This window comes from Tachysurus fulvidraco, chromosome 3 (genome assembly GCF_022655615.1).
Source record: "Tachysurus fulvidraco isolate hzauxx_2018 chromosome 3, HZAU_PFXX_2.0, whole genome shotgun sequence".
Classification (NCBI taxonomy): Eukaryota; Metazoa; Chordata; class Actinopteri; order Siluriformes; family Bagridae; genus Tachysurus; species Tachysurus fulvidraco.
Window position 1 is genome coordinate 6,034,429 of NC_062520.1, and position 20,000 is coordinate 6,054,428.

Consider the following 20,000-nt stretch of genomic DNA (forward strand, 5'->3'; position numbering starts at 1 on the left):
TCCACAGGAGACATGCAAGAGATGAAAAGTCAGTGTTTGTGCTTGTGTGCGTGTGTGTGTGTGTGTGTGTGTGTGTGTGTGTGTGTGTGTGTGTGTGTGTGTGTGTGTGTGTGTGTGTGTGTGTGTGCAGCGTAAACACCAGAAACAGATTGAAGACTTTGAAGAACTCGTTCGGCCTGGTCCAAAACAAATGGTTTAAACAATGCGAAATACACTATATTTAGTCCCTGCTGAGTCAGAAACTGAACTGCTCTGGTGTATATGTGTGTGTTTGTGTGTGTGTGTTACAGCTGGTGGCTGTGTGGAACAGATTAACCAATCTTATAGGTCATCTTTTGCATAGACAATGAATCGGTTCATGATGATTCTAACCTTTTCCAGTACAAAGTGCTGTCATTAATGCGCACAAACATTACTGCACAGTGAGAACCGTGAGTGAGTCGCAAAATAAAAACGAGTAACTCGTTTATCCTGATAGGAAGGTTTAATGAAGATTTCGGACCTTCAGTGAGAACAGATCCAGAGGCATCTAGAGAGATGTAACCAGACATTCAAAGAGAAGATCCCAACTCCATGTGGTGTTTGAGGACGACGACCTCCTCATCAATACACAATTATCAGACTGTATCTGATTGTAGAAAGGACATTATTCATAATAAGACTCTCTGGTGTTTATAACAGTTTATAATCGCACCCTCCAGTGTCACCCAAATGAGGATGAGGATCACTTTTATGTCTGGTTCCTCTCAAGGTTTCTTCCTCTTCCATCTAAGGGAGTTTTTCCTCACCACAGTCGCCTCAGTCAGCACAGACTTGTTCATTAGGGATAAATACAAACACATTTAAATATAAGTCTAGTATTAATCTTGAACGTTTATATAATATTAATCTTTGTATAAAATTAAACCCTTTGTACTATATTTCCTATTTTCTGTATAGCTGCTTTGAGACAATGTCCATTGCTAAAAGTGTTATCCAAATAATTTGTATAGAATTGAATTGAATTGGTCCTGTATAGCGCTGTAGATTATTCATCCCTCTGGATACATTTTTTCATATTAATGTTCTTTCATTACATTATTTAAACATCTAAAAAAAAAGAGAGATATTCATCTGCATCAATTGCATTTAATCAACCAATCGACAGTCTGCAATTTTTAATTTTTTTAGCTTCACCTAAAGGTCTCATGATACCTAGACTAGTCAAGAATTTTTCAAAATGACATCAGATTTTCTGAGGTTTGGGTCGATTGGGTCGAATTTTATCAACGTTATGATGTTATCAACTTCCATTTAGACAAATCCCTAAATCCTGCTTCCATTCAGGTGTGTGGAACATGAGTACAGCTCTGATAGAAAGTTTCTTCACTGGTAGGAGTTTAAAAGTTTCATGTGAGCAATCTGTATTGACCCTGATGTATTTATTAGTCTTTTTCCTTTCTTTCCCTTTGGCCCTTTTTTCTTCCTTCTTCTGTAATTTGTTGTGGCTCTCACAGTTAATGATTTTTTTTTTCTTCATGGCTATTAAGAAGTTGTTTACATCAAGTGTGATTATTAAAAAAAAAAAAAAGAAAGAAAGAAAAGAAAATAATGTGCAAATAGCAGGTTTGGTGGACAGGGTCACCTTCACGTGTGAAAACGCTCTTAATTTGCTCCGCCAGGGAAATTACCACGGCGGATTAAACGGTGCCTGTCCACCATGTCTGAGTCTATACATTACCCTCAGCACAATACAGCCAGAGCAACAGCAGGACGACGATTGCAATATAGGACATGTTCCGTCGCTAGCGGTACATGGTTTGTGAATAGATTGGTGACGAATCCCATCTCGGAATTTTTTTTTTTTTTAAATGCAGCTAAGATGCTTTCTCCTGCTTGAAAATAATGATTTAAAATCCCTCCAGGCTTTACACCTTCTTTATAATATCAGCTCTCCCCTGAATAAGTACCTGCCAATGTATTTCAGTTCATTATGCAAACCAAAATTGTGTCACACAGTGCCCTCTATCCTCTCTCTCTCCACCCCATAATAGCACCTTAATTGATATTCTGCGTCATGCAGCAGGCATTTCCTTATTCAAATGCTCCCTGGCACAAGGTCAGTGACGGCCGAGTCGTGGTCGTGTCCTTCCTCGTGATGCTCCGTTTCTCTCGCCTTAACCGCTCCGGCGCGTTGACTTGGCACCGCCACTGATCTTTGTCACGGTGCAGAGAGATTAAGTAGACAATCAACCCCAGAGTGCTGGGTAATCATTCCACTACGCAGCATGGCCCGACCCCTGATGTGGGATCGAGCTCTGTTTCATAGAGAAACTGCTGCCAAAATTCAAACTATTTTAATGCCGTTCCGATTCATTTTCCTGCTCGGATAATTGGATAAATTAAAATTGCTCAGGGTTTCAAACCTTTATTAGAATACCACATCGTCCACTCTGACCTCTGACCAAAGACTGTATTCAGCATTAAGCAATGATGTCACTGGCATAAAAAAAAAAATCTTGATTTCTTATCTGAATCTGGTGGAAATTTGGACTTACTCAGAACCACAGTTATCTCATCTCATCTACAGTATATTATTTGACTTACTAGCTATTTTTTATTTTTTTTGCTGTGGCTTGTGAAAAACGTAATTGTTGTAAATTTTGCCAAAAATGACAAAAAAATATTTTTTCCAACGATTGTCTCTCTGAAACTTTGCTTTGACTGTGGCATGGATGTTGATTCCTGCCAGGCTGGTCTGATTATTTCAAAAAGGTCTGATCTTGGATTTACAGAATCTCTTATACAGAGAGACTTTTATAATACTACTGAACAATTCAGGGTTAGGCGGCTTAGTGGTTAGCATGTTCGCCTCACACCTCCAGGGTTGGGGGTTCGATTCCCTTCTCCACCTTGTGTGTGTGGAGTTTGCATGTTCTCCCCATGCCTCGGGGGTTTCCTCCGGGTACTCCGGTTTCCTCCCCCGGTCCAAAGACATGCATGGTAGGTTGATTGGCATCTCTGGAAAATTGTCCGTAGTGTGTGAGTGTGTGAGTGAATGAATGAGTGTGTGTGTGTGCCCTGTGATGGGTTGGCAGTCCGTCCAGGGTGTATCCTGTCTTGATGCCCCATAAGTGGTACGTGATGAGTGAGTGTTTGAGCAGAAAAGCATCTCAAAAAACCTTCAGGCAATTCTACCAGCACTATTCGACTGGTCCTACCATCTCTCAGGGTGAAAGGCAGGTATGCATTAGGATTCTTTTCTGCTTCTGGCATTGAGGAGGTGGAATGAACTTCCCCTAGATGTCCAAACATCTGAGTCACTGGCTGATTAACTTCAAATAATGTCTGTTAAATGCCATAAATGTAAATGTAGACCCTTAGAGGCTCTTCGGTCTGTAAGAACCTTTAAAAACACAAATCTCAGGTTCACATACATTTAGCAGACCCTCTTATGCAAAGTGACTTACATTTTATCGTATTTCAGTTTTATACACCTGAGCAATTGAGAGTTAAGGGAGTTGGTGGACCTGGGACTCGAACCAATGACCTTCCGATCAGTAGTCGAACGCCTTAGCACATTAACCAACGAGCTACCACATCCCACATACAGTACAGACCAAAAGTTTGGACACACCTTCTCATTCAAAGAGTTTTCTTTATCTCCATGACATGACTATGAAAATTGTAGATTCACACTGAAGGCATCAAAACTATGAATGAACACGTGTGGAATTATATACGTACATAACAAAAAAGTGTGAAAGGACTGAAAATATGTCATATTCTAGGTTCTTCACCTTTTGCTTTGATTACTGCTTTGCACACTCTTGGCATTCTCTTGATGAGCTTCAAGAGGTCGTCACCTGAAATGGTCTTCCGACAGTCTCGAAGGAGTTCCCAGAGATGCTTAGCACTTGTTGTCCCTTTTGCCTTCACTCTGCGGTCCAGTTCACCCCAAACCATCTCGATCGGGGTTCAGGTCCGGTGACTGTGGAGGCCAGGTCATCTGGTGCAGCACCCCATCACTCTCCTTCATGGTCAAATAGCCCTTACACAGCCTGGAGGTGTGTTTAGGGTAATTGTCCTGTTGAAAAGGTGGTGTGTCCAAACTTTTGGAAGGTGTGTCCAAACTTCTGGCCTGTACTGTATGCTAAATAAAACACTTCACCTGGGCTTTTCTTTTGCCTTTCCAGATTTCATTGAACTTGCATACACTGCCCTTTACTATGTGTTAGCTACATATATTGTTATATAGCTTGTGTGAAAGCAGTTATATGTTACACCTACAGCACCTAGCAACATTCAGCACAATCTTTGCATAAAATCCTCTTTCCAGTGATCTTAGCCAGGACCTATTTAGCAGATGATAGTCCATAAAAATAAATAAACAGTGTTTGGATGAACTAAAAGGAAGCCCCAGGCTGTGCAGAGCTGCCAGTATTCATCTAATACTGCTCCAGTGGTATTTATGAATTTGTCTTATGGAGGTTCATTCCAGTAAACAAACAGTGTGTGTGTGTGTGTGTGTGTGTGATATGATTTAGGTGTTATTTAGAGGTCTGGAGATGGTGGGCAACACTGGATGCGGTTTGGATTTGGGTTCAATTTTTCATTTAGAGGAGCGTGAGAGCTTCAGCCTCACAGTTATTGTTGGGGTTTGCCTCAGGCCGCTCATAGAGCTGCACCGACTTCTCCTTTGCGAACGCACCATCTGTAGCAGCATCAGTCACCGCAGACACCCGAGCTTTTTCTCTATAAAGACGACTCTTTCTTTCCCTTTTCCAGTAATTTCCCTCATCTTTTCAGATCACGAAAATACATTTACATTTATGTTTATTTTGAATCAGATTTCTGCGATATTTAAAGCACGTCTCAAAAACTGGACCATGGGCTTTGGACTACACACATTTCTGCTCAACAATCTCACGCTATCCAGAAAGATCGGTAGCAGTGTTTGGCGTACGGGTTACTATAAATTACTATAAAAGAAATGACACACAATTGTGACTTCGGAAAGAACAGGACGTTCTTCCAAAAATTACAAAAGGACAAGGTAGAACTTTGCAGAAATATATGTCATGTAACTGCTCTTCACATAGGGTAGGGTGGATTTTTTTCATCCAAGCTCATAAAAATCACCCCAAACCATGTGGCAAAATGTGTTATGGGTTAATAATATCTATGCTGAAATCTTTGGCCGTGTTTTTGGGCATGTTTTAGCCTAGTGGTTAAGGTGTGACCGGAAGGTCATGAGTTTAAATCCCAGGTCCACCAAGCTGCTACTGCTGGGCCCCCTGAACAAGGCCCTTTGCCGGAAATGTAAATGATTTGAAGATGTGTGCCACAAAAAGCATCCAAACAGCACCATACCATGTCCATCTGTGAAGCATGGTGGTGGCACTATGGTGTTGTTTCTCTTCAACTGCTGCTGATCTATCCTGTGTAGTGCTTTTTTTTTTTTTTTTTTTTTTGCTAAATATACTGTATGCTGTGAGGAAAAATGGAGATTTAAGCTTTTTGAGATTTAAACCACATCCAAGTTTACACTTCGGTGGTGGGAAAGAAACAGAAACCTCTGGGAGGCATGGACCTTGAAGCCAGGCAGATGAGTTTGAAGGCGGCACATTTTATATTGCTAGGCAATGTCTGGATTGTGCATTTGTCCTTCATGTCCTGAATCATTCAGACAGAACCGAAGACTGCACTTTTCACGCTGACTTTCGAGTATTTCCACAAGCTCTCGTCATTCTGGAACTAACCTGGTGGGGCAAATCCTCTTACAATCCTTTTATACAGCGTGGAGAGATGCAGAAAGGAGAAGTTTCTTCCAGGTAAACATGGCCAGGTTGTTCGATTGATGTTGGGGGAGAGGAAGGACAACATTTTCTTTTTCTAGTCCCACAGGCTAAGGGTAGAATACTAACACAGCGACAATCCCGGTCAGTACACACACACACACACACACACACACACACACACACACACACACACACACACACACACACACACATGAACAAATAGGGAATTAAAGGTAGACTTTGGAATCTTTTAAGGCAGTCAGATCATAACATAACACAAAGGTTCCTGTAGTGTTCTGGCAGTGTGAATGGGTCAATATGTGTGTGTGTGTGTGTGTGTGTGTGTGTGTGTGTGTGTGTGTGTGTGTGTGTGTGTGTGTGTGTGTGTGTGTGTGTGTGTGTGAATTTGGCCTGCGATAGGTTGGCACTCTGTACAGAGGTCCTACCCTTGGGATAGACTCCAGGTTCCAAGATGTATAAAAACACGTGTTGATGTAACTACATCTCAAGTGCTGCAAAAATTTTGCAAAAAAGTCACCAGCCAATAGGATCCAAATCTGTTTAGCTACAGTAACAGTCACACAACATTCCCATGTAGAAGAAAATCGACATTACGGAAACGTTCGATTAACGTTCCTACATCAAAAATGTTGTACAAGTGTTTATAAAGATCCTTCAGATTGAACATTCATGAAAGCAAACATCCCTACAAATACAACCTTCAGAGAATGTTCCTGCTGATGGGAAAAGCTGTAACGGAACCAAGGTCCTGCACATGCCGTTCCTACACGGGGACAAGCCGACATTGATGTTGAAATATACCTAGAGGTTTCTAACAAAACACCATTTCCCAAGCCTGACCGCTCTTTCCAGATTTTACTGACGGGTTGGAGGTTTGTTTGTCGATTTGCTCTTACGCTTTTCGTTTGCTTTGCGCACCAGATTGAATTATTTCGATAGACACGACAACGGCACGCATGAGGAAACGAAAGTAGATTGTGTAAAATTTCAATACTTTTGCAATTATAGCTCTATAAACACGAAGAGAGAAGAGAGAGAGAGAGAGAGAGAGAGAGAGAGAGAGAGAGAGAGAGAGAGAGAGAGAGAGAGAGAGAGAGAGAGAGAGAGAGAGAAGAAAAAAATCACTTTCAGGATCATCACTGTTTCCTCTTGTGTCAGGGGCAGAGGGATTATAATGTTCCTCATTTATACTCTTTCCCCAACTTAACAGATGAGTGAGTAGATTCTATTTACCTCTGTTATTCCAACACACACACACACACACACACACACACACACACACACACACACACACACACACACACACACACACACACACACACACATTTGGGTTTACAAAAGATATGCAAGTCTGACAAGCCTAAAGTAAATGTTACAGCCCGTGTGCTAACATAAGCCCCTTTTCTGTGTGTTCTCTCAGTAACCGGATCCGTCCTGCCACATCCCTTCCCTCCCATTATCCCCTCCCCTTTAATTAAGTCTTGGCTCTGTGTTCTGCATCTCAGCATTCCTGCTGCTGCAGCTATTACACCTCACCGTATGGAGTGCTGTAGCTGCCAGAGGCCCTGTCTGGCACTACTCACCTGGGGTAAATGAGGTCGTTTGATCATACCCACTCTCGCCTCGGGTGCCTGTGTGATGTTGAAGAGCGCCTGTAGGGCACTCAGCGCCGCCTTTCTCTTTGCCAGCTTCTTGCTGCAGCCTGTGCCCTCAAATATTCTGCCGTCCACCAGCACGGCCATCACAAAGCAGCGGCGAGCGCGTCGGCCCCTGGCGCTCTGACACAGGCAGGCATAGCGCGCTCCCGGCCGCAGGTTATTCAGCAGGACGACAGGGCTCGGTGGAGGAGGAGGAGGTTCAGGTGTTGGTGGAGGTGTGGAAAAGTGGCTGTCGCCTTGCCTCGCTTGTACCACCATCAAGTCTAGTGTGTGGCGCAAACGAAGGGCACTAGAGAGCAACTCAGATTTGGCTGAACGAAAACCGTCCGGTTCAAAACCTTTAAAGAGCGTTTCAGGGAAGTCCGAAAGGTCAGAGGTGAAGTCCGTTGTGGGATTAGATGCTCCTCCCATGGCTGAGTGAGCCTGAGCAGCATTGGGGAACTGCACAAAGGAGCTAAGCGCTAACTCAGCTGCCCTCATCTTTGCCTTCTTCTTAGTAGGGCCCGTTCCTTCGAAAGTGAGCCCGTTGACTTCGACGGCAATGGAGAATAGAGGAGCGTGCACAGGACCCGTTTGGGACACAGTGCGGTACTGCAGACCCGGACGCAGCTCGTTCAGCTGCACCACGGCGTTCTTCGGCGTGTCTGACCACGACGACCTTCTGCAGCATACTCGCAGCTCACATACGCGCCCGTTGTTGTCCTCCTCTAATGGACGCTTCCGTTTCAGAGCACCTGTCCCGCTCCGGGACGAATCGGACAGGAAGAAAGACGGACGTTCCGATGGCATGATTGTACGGTCCTCAAAGTTCCCAGTGTTCCAGTTCTCCTTCACCTCTGTACTGCTGGTACCTGACAGAAGACAGACAAATGATAAAAAGTGAAACACAGAAATGCAAAGGGAACGAAACCCAGTGTTGTCAGAAAAGTGAAATAGAAAGCAAAGCTATCGCACATGATATAGGATGCATTTTATTAATTTAACAGATGGTGCAAGGACACATGGTGGAAGTAGAATAACTTAATGTGAAAGATCCAAGCAGCAACTGCAACGCTTTAGTTACTTATACCATTATTTTAATTCTTCTATTTTCATTCTGTTTTTTTGCACAACTTTTTATAATTTTCTATAACGCTAGCATTTTTTCTTTCTGTCACTGATATTATTTGTTGCATTTTATTGTTCAGTTAATTAATAATAATAATAATAATAATAATAATAATAATAATAATAAATATAATTAATAATTTTAATTTATAATGCTTTTTTGAAGATGATGAAAAAGTGGTAAAAAGACAATAAACAATAAAAAAAAAAAAATAATTATAACATATATATATATATATATATATATATATATATATATATATATATATATATATATATATATACAGCATGTAAAATAAGTATTGATCACGTCACCATTTTTCTCAGTAAATTTATTTCTGAAGGTGCTGTTGACATGAAATATTCACCAGATGTTGGTAACAACCCATTCAATCCACCATTGTAAATAAATCATAACGTTATTAAACATAACTTAATGTAAGGACATCTATGGTTTTATTTCATTGCATGTGTGGATTGAATGGGTTGTCTAGTGAAAATTTCATGTCAATAGGACCTTCAGAAATAAATTTACTGAGAAAAATGGTGACGTGTTCAATACTTATTTTACCCGCTGACACACACGTAAACGTACAATAATAACCACTGATAAGATAATAAGAGGTACACCGTCTGCACCTTTACAGGTACTCAGTCTACAAAAGATGTACCCTTCAACATATCACCATGGCGACAAGCAAAACTTCAATATGCCATTTTTATTTTCAAGAATTCGTGTCTGCATCTTTGTGAGCGAATGCAAATGAATTTAAGAATGACTGACTCATATCTACATAAGTCTTATCCGTAGATATGAAACGTTACAGCATCATGTCAGGCTACCAACACGACGCCACCAAAAACCACGCAAGCGGCAGCATCTAAACCGAGCCAGCGGCGGCGATAGCATCGGTTTATAACGTCAACTGTAAATGATTGTGATGCCTCTGATGTCTCCATTTCCTCTGTTCTCTAATCTTTGACATAGAATCAGAAGAAACCTGTCAGATGAAATACAATGATATAATAATAACACAAGGAGAAAAAAAAACCTCATGTCGCAGCTCCTGAAAGCTCCCTGTGAGCGTGTCTTTTATTTAAGTGTTTTAAAATCCATGAACAAATCCTCACAACTGGGGGAATTATCTGCTAAATCGCCTCTGTAATCTGCCTCAAAATTGCCTCAGGGTTCATGCGTAAATTGGGTGCGATTTGTCTCCGGTATTCGATGCAAAGCAGCAACCCCTGTCCTCATGGAGGAGAGCATGTGCTGTTCTTGAATTTGAGAAAGAAAAAAAAAAAACAAGACTCAAGTTTCATGTTAAAGCTTTCTAGCTTTCACCCTGCTTCACTCTCCTGAGGCAAATACTTCAGATTTCACCCAGTACGCAATAATCCACACCCCCCAAACATGGTGTTGGTCTACATGTGAACATATTCTGATTGATACTGTATTGATCCTTTATAGTATGATTAAGTTAAAACCATTTTTAGCGGTACACCGATGCTCCATTACGCCCAGACGACGGAAATGGACTTATGGGACGTTTTCGATCGGTATAAAGAGGATGAATTTTTGGCTGTGAGTCTGATACACATACAGTATAGACTATAGCATACACCGGTCAGGCGGCGCTGTATCTGTTTACTGTTTATTGTCTTTTGTGTATTGCATTTTTTGTACTTTTTGTATTGTCTTGTAACTTTGTGTCTACACTGTTTGCACCATGTGGCTAAGACTACAGTACTTACATGTCCTTAGCCCTGTCTTTGTCTTATGTAGCACCATGATCCTGAAGAAAATGTTGTCTCATTTCACTGTGTACTGCAACAGCTATACACGTATTGTTGAAATGACAATAAAAGCTTCTTGACTTGACTCGACTTGATCTAAAAGGAGTCAGGACTCCGTCGGCTTCAGCGTGTTTCAGACATGAGTTTGGAAAAGCTTACACAGAATTTTAGTGGTTGGATTCGTGAAGAAGCACTTTCTAGCATCTCAGAGAGCAGAAATGGGTTTGAGATCACCATTTATTTAAAAAAAAGTCCTGAGTGTCTACTTTCACGTGGGCTTCATATTAACCACCACGACAAAGACGTTCGATACCGAACATGGACATGGTGACAGCTGCCGTGTTGGAACTGTACTTACTTAACGTGTCTTCATCCTCCGTGCTGCTTGGACCTGGACTCATATATTTGAAGGGGACAATCAGTGCAGACAGCATGCTGCTCACCTTTTCTGTAACACACACACACACACACACACACACACACACACACACACACACACACACACACACACACACACACACACACACACACAAACACATATCACGTGAGCTGATCCTAATCTAAAGAAACAATTACAGGAAACAAAACAACTCATACCAACTACCGTACAGAGTCAGAGTTTAAATTTTTGTCTTTATTTTTTCCTTTAGATGATTTTTGACTTGAGTAAAAAAAAAAAAAAAACACTGTCAAACACACTGCTATAAATCAAATAAACCACAAAGGGTGGTGCCATGTAACCTGATGGGAAGCTGTGTTACTGTTGCCATCCAGGGAATATGTTTTCTATGTGCTTTTAATAAAAATAATAAATAAATAAATAAATAAATAAATAAATAAATAAATAAATAAATACATAAATAAATACATAAATTAAATTCAATTTTCTATCCATTACATACAGAGAATCCTACTTTATATCTATATAGAGTTCAATTGAATTCAATTAAATTCCATTTTATTTGTATAGTGCTTTTAGCAGTGGACGTTGTCTCAAAGAAGCTTTACAAAACATAAATATAGAACAAAACGTTTATTAAATAGATCAATATTAACTTTAGATTTATATTTAAATGTGTTTTTATTTACACTAATGAACAAGTCTGAGGTGACTGAGGTGACTGTGGTGAGGAAAAACTCCCTTAGATGGAAGAGGAAGAAACATTGAGAGGAACCAGACTCAAAAGTGAACCTCATCCTCATTTGGGTGACAATGGAGGTTGTGATTATTAACTGTTATAAACACCGAGTGTTATTATGAATAATGTCCTTTCTACAGTCAGATAGAGTCTGATAATTGTGTATTGATGAGGAGGTCGTCGTCTCACACCACACGGAGTTGGCATCTTCGTATCGCCCATCTACTTCCTGTTTTATGATTTAACCTTTTACCTTAATCGTTCTTATACTGAAAGCAACTTGTTAGGAAGAAGATTTGAACCCGACGCTCTCGTTGTTGAAGACGTTCACACGTTACTCGTCTAACCCTGACAGTTCTACAGACTCATCAGTTGTAAACAAATTGTCTTATTGGAACCTAATTCAGTCATAATAACTACAGATATGTACACATTGGAAAAAAGCTTGATGAATTTATTTAACTCCACGTCACTGAATTCTGTAACATCGACACAGTTAGTTTTTAGAAATCCTACATAATATCAGTGTATTTTTAAACCACTCAATAAAATCAAACCCCAAACTCACACCTGAGCTGAGAATCAAACCCACAATACTGGTGTTTTACAGCAGAAACATTAACACTGTGCTATGTTCTAGTCACCTAAATGTAGATGGATGTAGAAATTTTTCTAATAAATCTTCATCACATAGTAATGGGAAGTAATGGGTTAATATGGAAAAACCAACAATAAATCATTTTAATTTAAACTGATTAGTTTAATTGAAACAAATAATAATAATAATAATAATAATAATAATAATAATAATAATAATAATAATAATAATACCAATAATAATTTATATTTGGATAATATAATATAATATAATATAATATAGTATAAATATATTATAAGTGGGGCACGGTGGCTTAGTGGTTAGCATGTTCGCCTCACACCTCCAGGGTTGGGGGTTCGATTCCCGCCTCCGCCTTGTGTGTGTGTAGTTTGCATGTTCTCTCCGTGCCTCGGGGGTTTCCTCTGGGTACTCCGGTTTCCTCCCCCGGTCCAAAGACATGCATGGTAGGTTGACTGGCATCTCTGGAAAATTGTCCGTTGTGTGTGAGTGTGTGAGTGAATGAGAGTGTGTGTGTGCCCTGTGATGGGTTGGCACTCCATCCAGGGTGTATCCTGCCTCGATGCCCGATGACACCTGAGATAGGCACAGGCTCCCCGTGACCCGAGAAGTTCGGATAAGCGGTAGAAGATGAATGAATAATATAAATTGTTATTATTATTATTATTATTATTATTATTATTATTATTATTATCCATAACAACAATTTGCAACAGTCCAACTAATTTATTTTTCACACATCGATGCATTGTTTGTTCAATGACACGAAAGCTAACTAATTGTGTAATAATTTCAAATAAAATCACAAGCAAATTCTAAGTCTGTTTGTGTGCACTATAACAAACACATGCATTTTTAAACGTCTCCCAACATCTTCGCACAGCTTCAACAGAACAGAATAATCGTCCTCCGCCTTTTAAACCGACTTCTAAAGATAACCTCGTAACTTCTGAAATCAGATGATGATTACATTATTAACCAACATGTAAGTGCGCCTTACTGTTTGTCCGAAAAGCATTTAGACGTCAAAACAATTCAGTCCCAGAAAGAATTAGCTTTATTTCCATCTAAATATCAAATTACATGTCAGGAAATAGGATTCATTATAAAGCTCCGTATTCCTCACTGTCTATAAACGCCGAACCGATGTATTTGGCAATCTGTCGTGGAAATGGACATTCAGGAACAGGAATTACTGCACGTACACTTTCTACGTCTGGCAATTCCATTATTTACTCAGAAAACATGTTTCCAGCACTGTTTATTACAGAGCGCCAGAGAGGACACTTTTTCTGTTTTAAGAAAGCCACTTACTGATAACCAAACATTGCTGACAGTTTCCTTTCCCTTCTTCTTGAAGGTGTGTGTGGTTTGGTTTGTCTGCATGTGTGTGTGTGTGGGTGTGTGTGTTGTTTACTCTGGAGCTTCCTATTAGAGACATGGGTTCAGGGTAGAGTGAGAGAGACTGACAGAGGAGCCGAACTCCATAATTACATCCCTCCTCGACCCACCGTGGCCTAATGATGAACAGCCCAAAAGACCTGACATGAAGCTGTGAGGATGAAGAGGGAGGATGAGGAGAAGAATCCAGAGAACAAGACCCACCCACCCACACACACACACACACACACACACACACACACACACACACACACACACACACACACACACACACACACTCACTCCCTATAGGACCTCATCATCATTTCCCATGGCTACTCTAACCTACACTGCTCGTGTTCACTCATTATACACGATTTTTACAAGAAATATTTGTCATCCTTCATTTGGTTCTTAACATCATTTAATTTTACATTTTTTTACATTTTATTTATGTATATTTAGTCATCCTGTTGTGTATAAGATCAGCATCGCCCTTATAATAATAATAATAATAATAATAATAATAATAATAATAATATTTTAATAATTATTTTTGTAGTTTTTTTTACTTTAGTTGTGTACATTTAGCTAAGGTTTAACAGGGTGCAATTCTTAAGGAGAAAAGAAAGAAAATTATATGTTTTGGGAAACTATGGCACTGTATAAAAATGTCCGGTTTGACCTTGAAGTCGTTGACGTGAGTGAGTGATAGAGCGAGCGAGTAAGCGAGTGAGTGTGTGCGTGTGTGAGTGTGAGTGAGGGAATGAGTGTGTGTGTGAGAAAGTAAGTGAGTGAGTCATTGAGCCAGTGAGAGAGTAACTGAGTGAGAAAGATAGCAAGCGAGGGAGTGAGTGAGTGAATGAGTGAGTGAGTGAGTGTGTGAGTAAATAAGTGAGTGAGTGAGTGAGTGAGTGAAGGTGAGTGAACGAGTGAGTAAAAAAGTTAGTGAGGGTGAGTGAGTGAGTGAATGAGGGACTGAGAGAGTGAGTGAGTGAGTGAGTGAGTGAGTGAGTGAGTGAGGGACTGAGAGAGTGAGTGAGTGAGTGAGTGAGGGACTGAGTGAGAGAGTGAGTGAATGACGGACTGAGTGAGTGAGTGAGTGAATGAGTGAGTGAGTGAGGGAGTGAGTGATTGAGCGAGCAAGCAAGCGAGTGTGTGAGTGAGTGAGTAAGTAAACGAGTGAGCGAGCGAGCGAGCAAGCAGGTGTGTGAGTGAGCGAGTAAGCAAGCAAGAGAGAGAGAGAGAGAGAGAGAGAGAGAGAGAGAGAGAGAGAATCTGTAGCTGTGTCACCTATCAGAAACCTTAAGAAATCCTTCCTGCTTGACTGAAACGTGACTGTGCCGAGGCAGCAGGGATTCTGACAACTTGTGTTGAGTGAGATAAGGAACGAGAATCCAATTATTTCTCCTTACCAAGCTGTAGCCAGGATGCTCTCTCTCTCTCTCTCTCTCTCTCTCTCTCTCTCTCTCTCTCTCTCTCTCTCTCTCTCTCTCTCTCTCTCCCCTTTTCCATCAGAACTTAAAAAAGATTTCTAGGTCAAACACAGAACAGCTAAAATGCCGAATGTCAGCAAGTAGACGCAAAGATACAGCGCTTCCATTGTTCCCGACTTCTGTGTCACTTCCTGACTTGACGACTGCTGGGAACAGGACGTGAATAAATAATTAACGGTGCTATGATCATCATCTACCGATCACTCTTGATGTACTGAGTCGGTCTTTCGGCATCGATCAGGGGTCCCGGTGATGATCCTTAAGTGGACAAGAGTTCACCACGGAGGTTTGATTGAGTTTGTTTAAATTCGGGTAATATACAATCTGTCTATTGTTCAATTTTAGAACGATGCAAATGGCATCTTGTGACAATTACATCACTGATCTTATTTAAACACTATGATAGTTAAGGGCCTTATTTAGGGGCCTAGAAGTGGCAGATTGGAGGACCTGGGATTCAAACTCTCAACCTTCTGATAAATAATCCAACATTTTACACACTAAACTACCCCATCCCTGTAGTGTGGTTTATCTCTGTAACTGTCACATCCAGGATGGAAGGAGACAGACCCGTATGCAGGATAGCTTCAAAAGAAACTGGTTTAATAAATAATGAAGACCACACAGTAAAAGACGATAACTAAAACAATACAAATGACGACACTTAACAGGGACTAAACGAAACTAATGATTCCGAGCTGCCATCGGCAACGCGGCTCACTTAATTAGAAAAGGCAATGAGACACGATTAGGAACAGGTGTGGAGACAGGGAGGAGTAGACGAAGGCGGGGCAGACACGTGACGAGGAACATAAACAAAGGCACATGGCTGAGTCCTGACAGTAACATTCACTTCTTCTCTTTTTCTGTGTACTGTATTCCTTAACTTTAGTGTGCTGGACTTTACCTCTGTTGGAATAATATTTACAGCATTTGTCAGACATTTGCATCCAGAGGAACTTACAGAAGTCTCTGTCAATGAATATATAGATACTGGGTCACTAAAACATGGACTAAGAATACCATCAAATCTACAGTTGGGGGTTCGATTCCCGCCTCCGCCTTGTGTGTGTGTGTCTGGTTTCCTCCCCCGGTCCAAAGACATGCATGGTAGGTTGATTGGCATCTCTGGAAAATTGTCCGTAGCGTGTGAGTGTGTGAGTGAATTAGAGTGTGCGTGTGTGTGTGTGTGTGTGTGTGTGTGTGTGTGTGTGCCCTGCAATGGGTTGGCACTCCGTCCAGGGTGTATCCTGCCTCGATGCCCGATGACGCCTGAGATAGGCACAGGCTCCCCGTGACCCGAGAAGTTCGGATAAGCGGTAGAAAATGAATGAATGAATGAATGAATGAATTTAATATAAGTATTTCAGGAACACCTCTTTTCAGTTATTAGAATTCATTCCTTATTTAATATCCAGTGTCTTGTTTTAAATCTCAGCCCTTTTATAGCATGTGTTGTCTAAATTGAACAATTACTGAACAATTGGGTTACCTGAATAGTGTTTTTTTTGCATTATAAGTACAGTATTTTCCGCATTATAAGGCGCACCTAGAAGCCTTAAATTTTCTAAAGAAATCGGCCGTGTGCCTAATAATCCGGTGCGCCTTATGAGTTCCAAAAATCTGTAAAAATGTTGTGCGTCTTCGGTAAGCGCTCCGCTTGATTGACTGTCGGACCGTTTCCCACTGACACAGGGACGTAATACATACACTACGTACGCTGGCAGCGATAAACCAATCAGAGGACATTATGTAATACGTACAGTACGTACGCTTACTTTGGATGGGTCAAATGCAGAGAACAAATTCTGAGTATGGGTCACCGTACTTAGCCGTATGTCACGTCACTTTTAATCCGGTGCGCCTTATGGTGCGGAAAATACTGTACTACAACATATATCCATTGCACACTATTTTCCCTCCAGTGTCTCTCTAAACTGTCCAAGGTCGCTCTCTTCTATCTTCTTCTATCTCCTCTGTCTTACATCTACTGATTCTAGAGCATGAATCTGCTGCTCATACTGTGTCACACACCCAGAGGAAAGCGTTGTCTGCCTTCTTCCTCATACATGAGCTCAAAGACAACCTTAGTGTCACTGTGACTGAGCGAGGAGGGTTGAGTACGTCATCCGTTTCACCATGAAAACATAACCAGTGATGGCTTCAGATCAGAAGGTCAAGGTTTCTGTTGGGCCCTTGAGCAAAGAACTTAACCCTTTCTGCTCCAGAGCTGCTGAAATAATTAGATAAGTTAGATAGATCAATAAAAAAACTTAACATCTGCTTATAAACAGTGTAATTACAGCTCCGGTCTCAGCACGACTACAGGATGGTGCAGAGGCTGGAAACACTCCTTCCAGCAGATGTTTCCTAATATTAGAAAATATTACAGAGGCTTTTATAGAATCAAGAGGAAGGCAGGAGTCGCTTCATGTTACCGAATCGTCCGTTAAAGGAATGTTTTTAGTGTCTTGTCAATACTACAGTTGTATTCACAGATTAGGGAATTGATAATCAATCAAAAAGAAACATACAGTAAATCTACAGAATCCACAGTGAGACAAATAAAAGTAATGGCACCCTATAAAAGTTAATAGGTGTCTATAGGAGCTGATGCACCGCAGTGGTTGCACTGTAGTACATCGTTCTCAGGAGATCTGTCAGTGTTTAATGTAAGTCATCTGTGCTTTGTGTGAATGTGATGAGTAATTTAAAGCTGATATACATGTCGCAGCAACATACGCACAGGGGATTGAGGAATATCTGAAAATGATTGGAATTATTATTCGTTCAGATCGATCTATGAATCGTGTACAAATAAGTGTATGGTTGAAAATTAAAGCTCAAATAGTATTTTACTAAAGTGTTAAAAATAGAAACAGGGTTAAAAGAAGAAGAAGGAAACAGACACACACATGTGTACACACACACACACACACACACGTATACACACACACACACACACACACACACACGCGCGCGCACACACACACACACACACGTGTGTACACACACACACATGTGTACACACACACGCACACACACACACACACACACACACACACACACACACACACACACACACACACACACACACACACACACACACACACACACACACACACACACACACACACATTCACACAAACACACACATACACACACACACATGCACACACACATTCACATAAACACACACACACACACACACACACACACACACACACACACACACACACACACACACACATGCACACATGTGCACATACATTCAAAAAAACATGCACACACACACACACACACACACACACACACACACACACACACACACACACATGCACACATATTCACACAATCACACACAAATACACACACACACACACACTCACATACACACACACACGCACATACACAGTGACACAGATATAGAAATACAAACAGACAAACATACAGACAGACATAAATAAAGGCATGCAAAGAAATACATGCAGACATAAACACACAATAATCACAGACTGAAACACTCACACACAGACAGATATAAACAGACAAATATGCAGACATAAACACACACACACACACAGACACACACACACACACACACACACACACACACACACACACACACACACACACACACACACACACAAAGAGACAGAGACAGATAGACAGACCGACACACACACACACACACACACACACACACACACACACACACACACACACACACACACACACACACACACACACACAAACACACACCATTTCTTAGCTTTCACGGACAGTTTTGCCACAAGGCCTGCAGGCTCTGCTGTCTAACTGGCCATTCAGTCTAACAAGACAAACTGCTCTGACTTTTCTGCCTGAAGAACAGATCATGGAGGAGGACAGTCACACTATTTTATTCTCACTCAGCTAACGGAAATGAAAAAAGGCATTAAGACCTGGTGCTTGGCCAATCTCAGAGCAGAAAGACAAGAAGAATAGAAAAGTTAAAAAGAGAGGAGGGGCTGGACATGCTATTGAACCAGGCAGTGGAAGAAATCATTGATTCCCCCCCTCCCCCTCCCCCTCTCTCTCTCTCTCTCTCTCTCTCTCTCTCTCTCTCTCTCTCTCTCTCTCTCTCTCTCTCTCCCTCTCTCTCTCTCCCTCTCTCTCTCTCCCTCCCTCTCTCTCTCTCTCTCTCTCTCTCTCTCTCTCTCCCTAGCATCCTAAATGTAGCAGCAGTATGGTGGCAGTTCATTACCCCGTACTCGTTTCTAGAGTTTCGAAAAAGTCTCGCTTGTAATACACTTTCTCACATCACCACTGCTATCTGTGTTCTGCCTCATAAGATATTCATCTCACTGTATGTTTTAAACGTGGTATACAAATAAAATAAGACCGAATTGATCAAATACATGAACTGATGATATGATTTAATAGCAATATAAAACATATCACAGGATGCTTTGATAAAAATTCATGGATATTGTGATCTTTTTTTTTTTTTATAACAAATTACTATTATTATTTTTATTATATTATTATTTATTTATTTTTAAAAAATATACTAATAGTTACATTCTCTGAAAAGGCTGATATTGCAATTTAACAAATAAGAAAATTGAAAATGAATTAAAAAAAACATGTTTTTAGTTATTATTATTTTTTATTATCCTTTTTTTTCTTTTTTTTTTTAGAACGATATTTTCTGTGTTTTCAGGCCGCCTCTTAGAAAGAATCCCAAAACATTGCTAAAAATATTTACAGAGGAATATTATGGAAAATTATTTAGACGTGAAAATGTTAAGTTTTCTGAAAAAAAAAAAAAAGCTTCAAATTAAAATAAACAATAAAGGGACAATTCTCACTGGAACTATTCATTCATTCATCTTTAATAACCGCTTCACTTAACTTAGGGACAAACTATTAGTCAGTATAGAATAAGATTCATTTTTTTTTACATTTTCATAAAACTTGTAATTAATTTCTGTAGATAGATCATCTAATAATGTTGTAATCTTGTA

At 40.5% G+C, this 20,000-nt stretch overlaps 1 protein-coding gene across 1 annotated transcript in view; it reads right to left on the reverse strand.

Annotated features, from left to right (window-relative positions):
* Window positions 1-20,000, reverse strand: part of adarb2 (adenosine deaminase RNA specific B2 (inactive)) — a 224,763-nt gene that overhangs the window by 88,475 nt on the left and 116,288 nt on the right. Inside the window, exons 2-3 of the mRNA XM_047810758.1 lie at window positions 10,719-10,808; window positions 7,385-8,310 (exon numbers count right to left, since the gene is read on the reverse strand). Of these exons, the coding sequence (XP_047666714.1) occupies window positions 7,385-8,310; window positions 10,719-10,808 (1,016 nt within the window). The remainder of the gene's footprint in view (window positions 1-7,384; window positions 8,311-10,718; window positions 10,809-20,000) is intronic.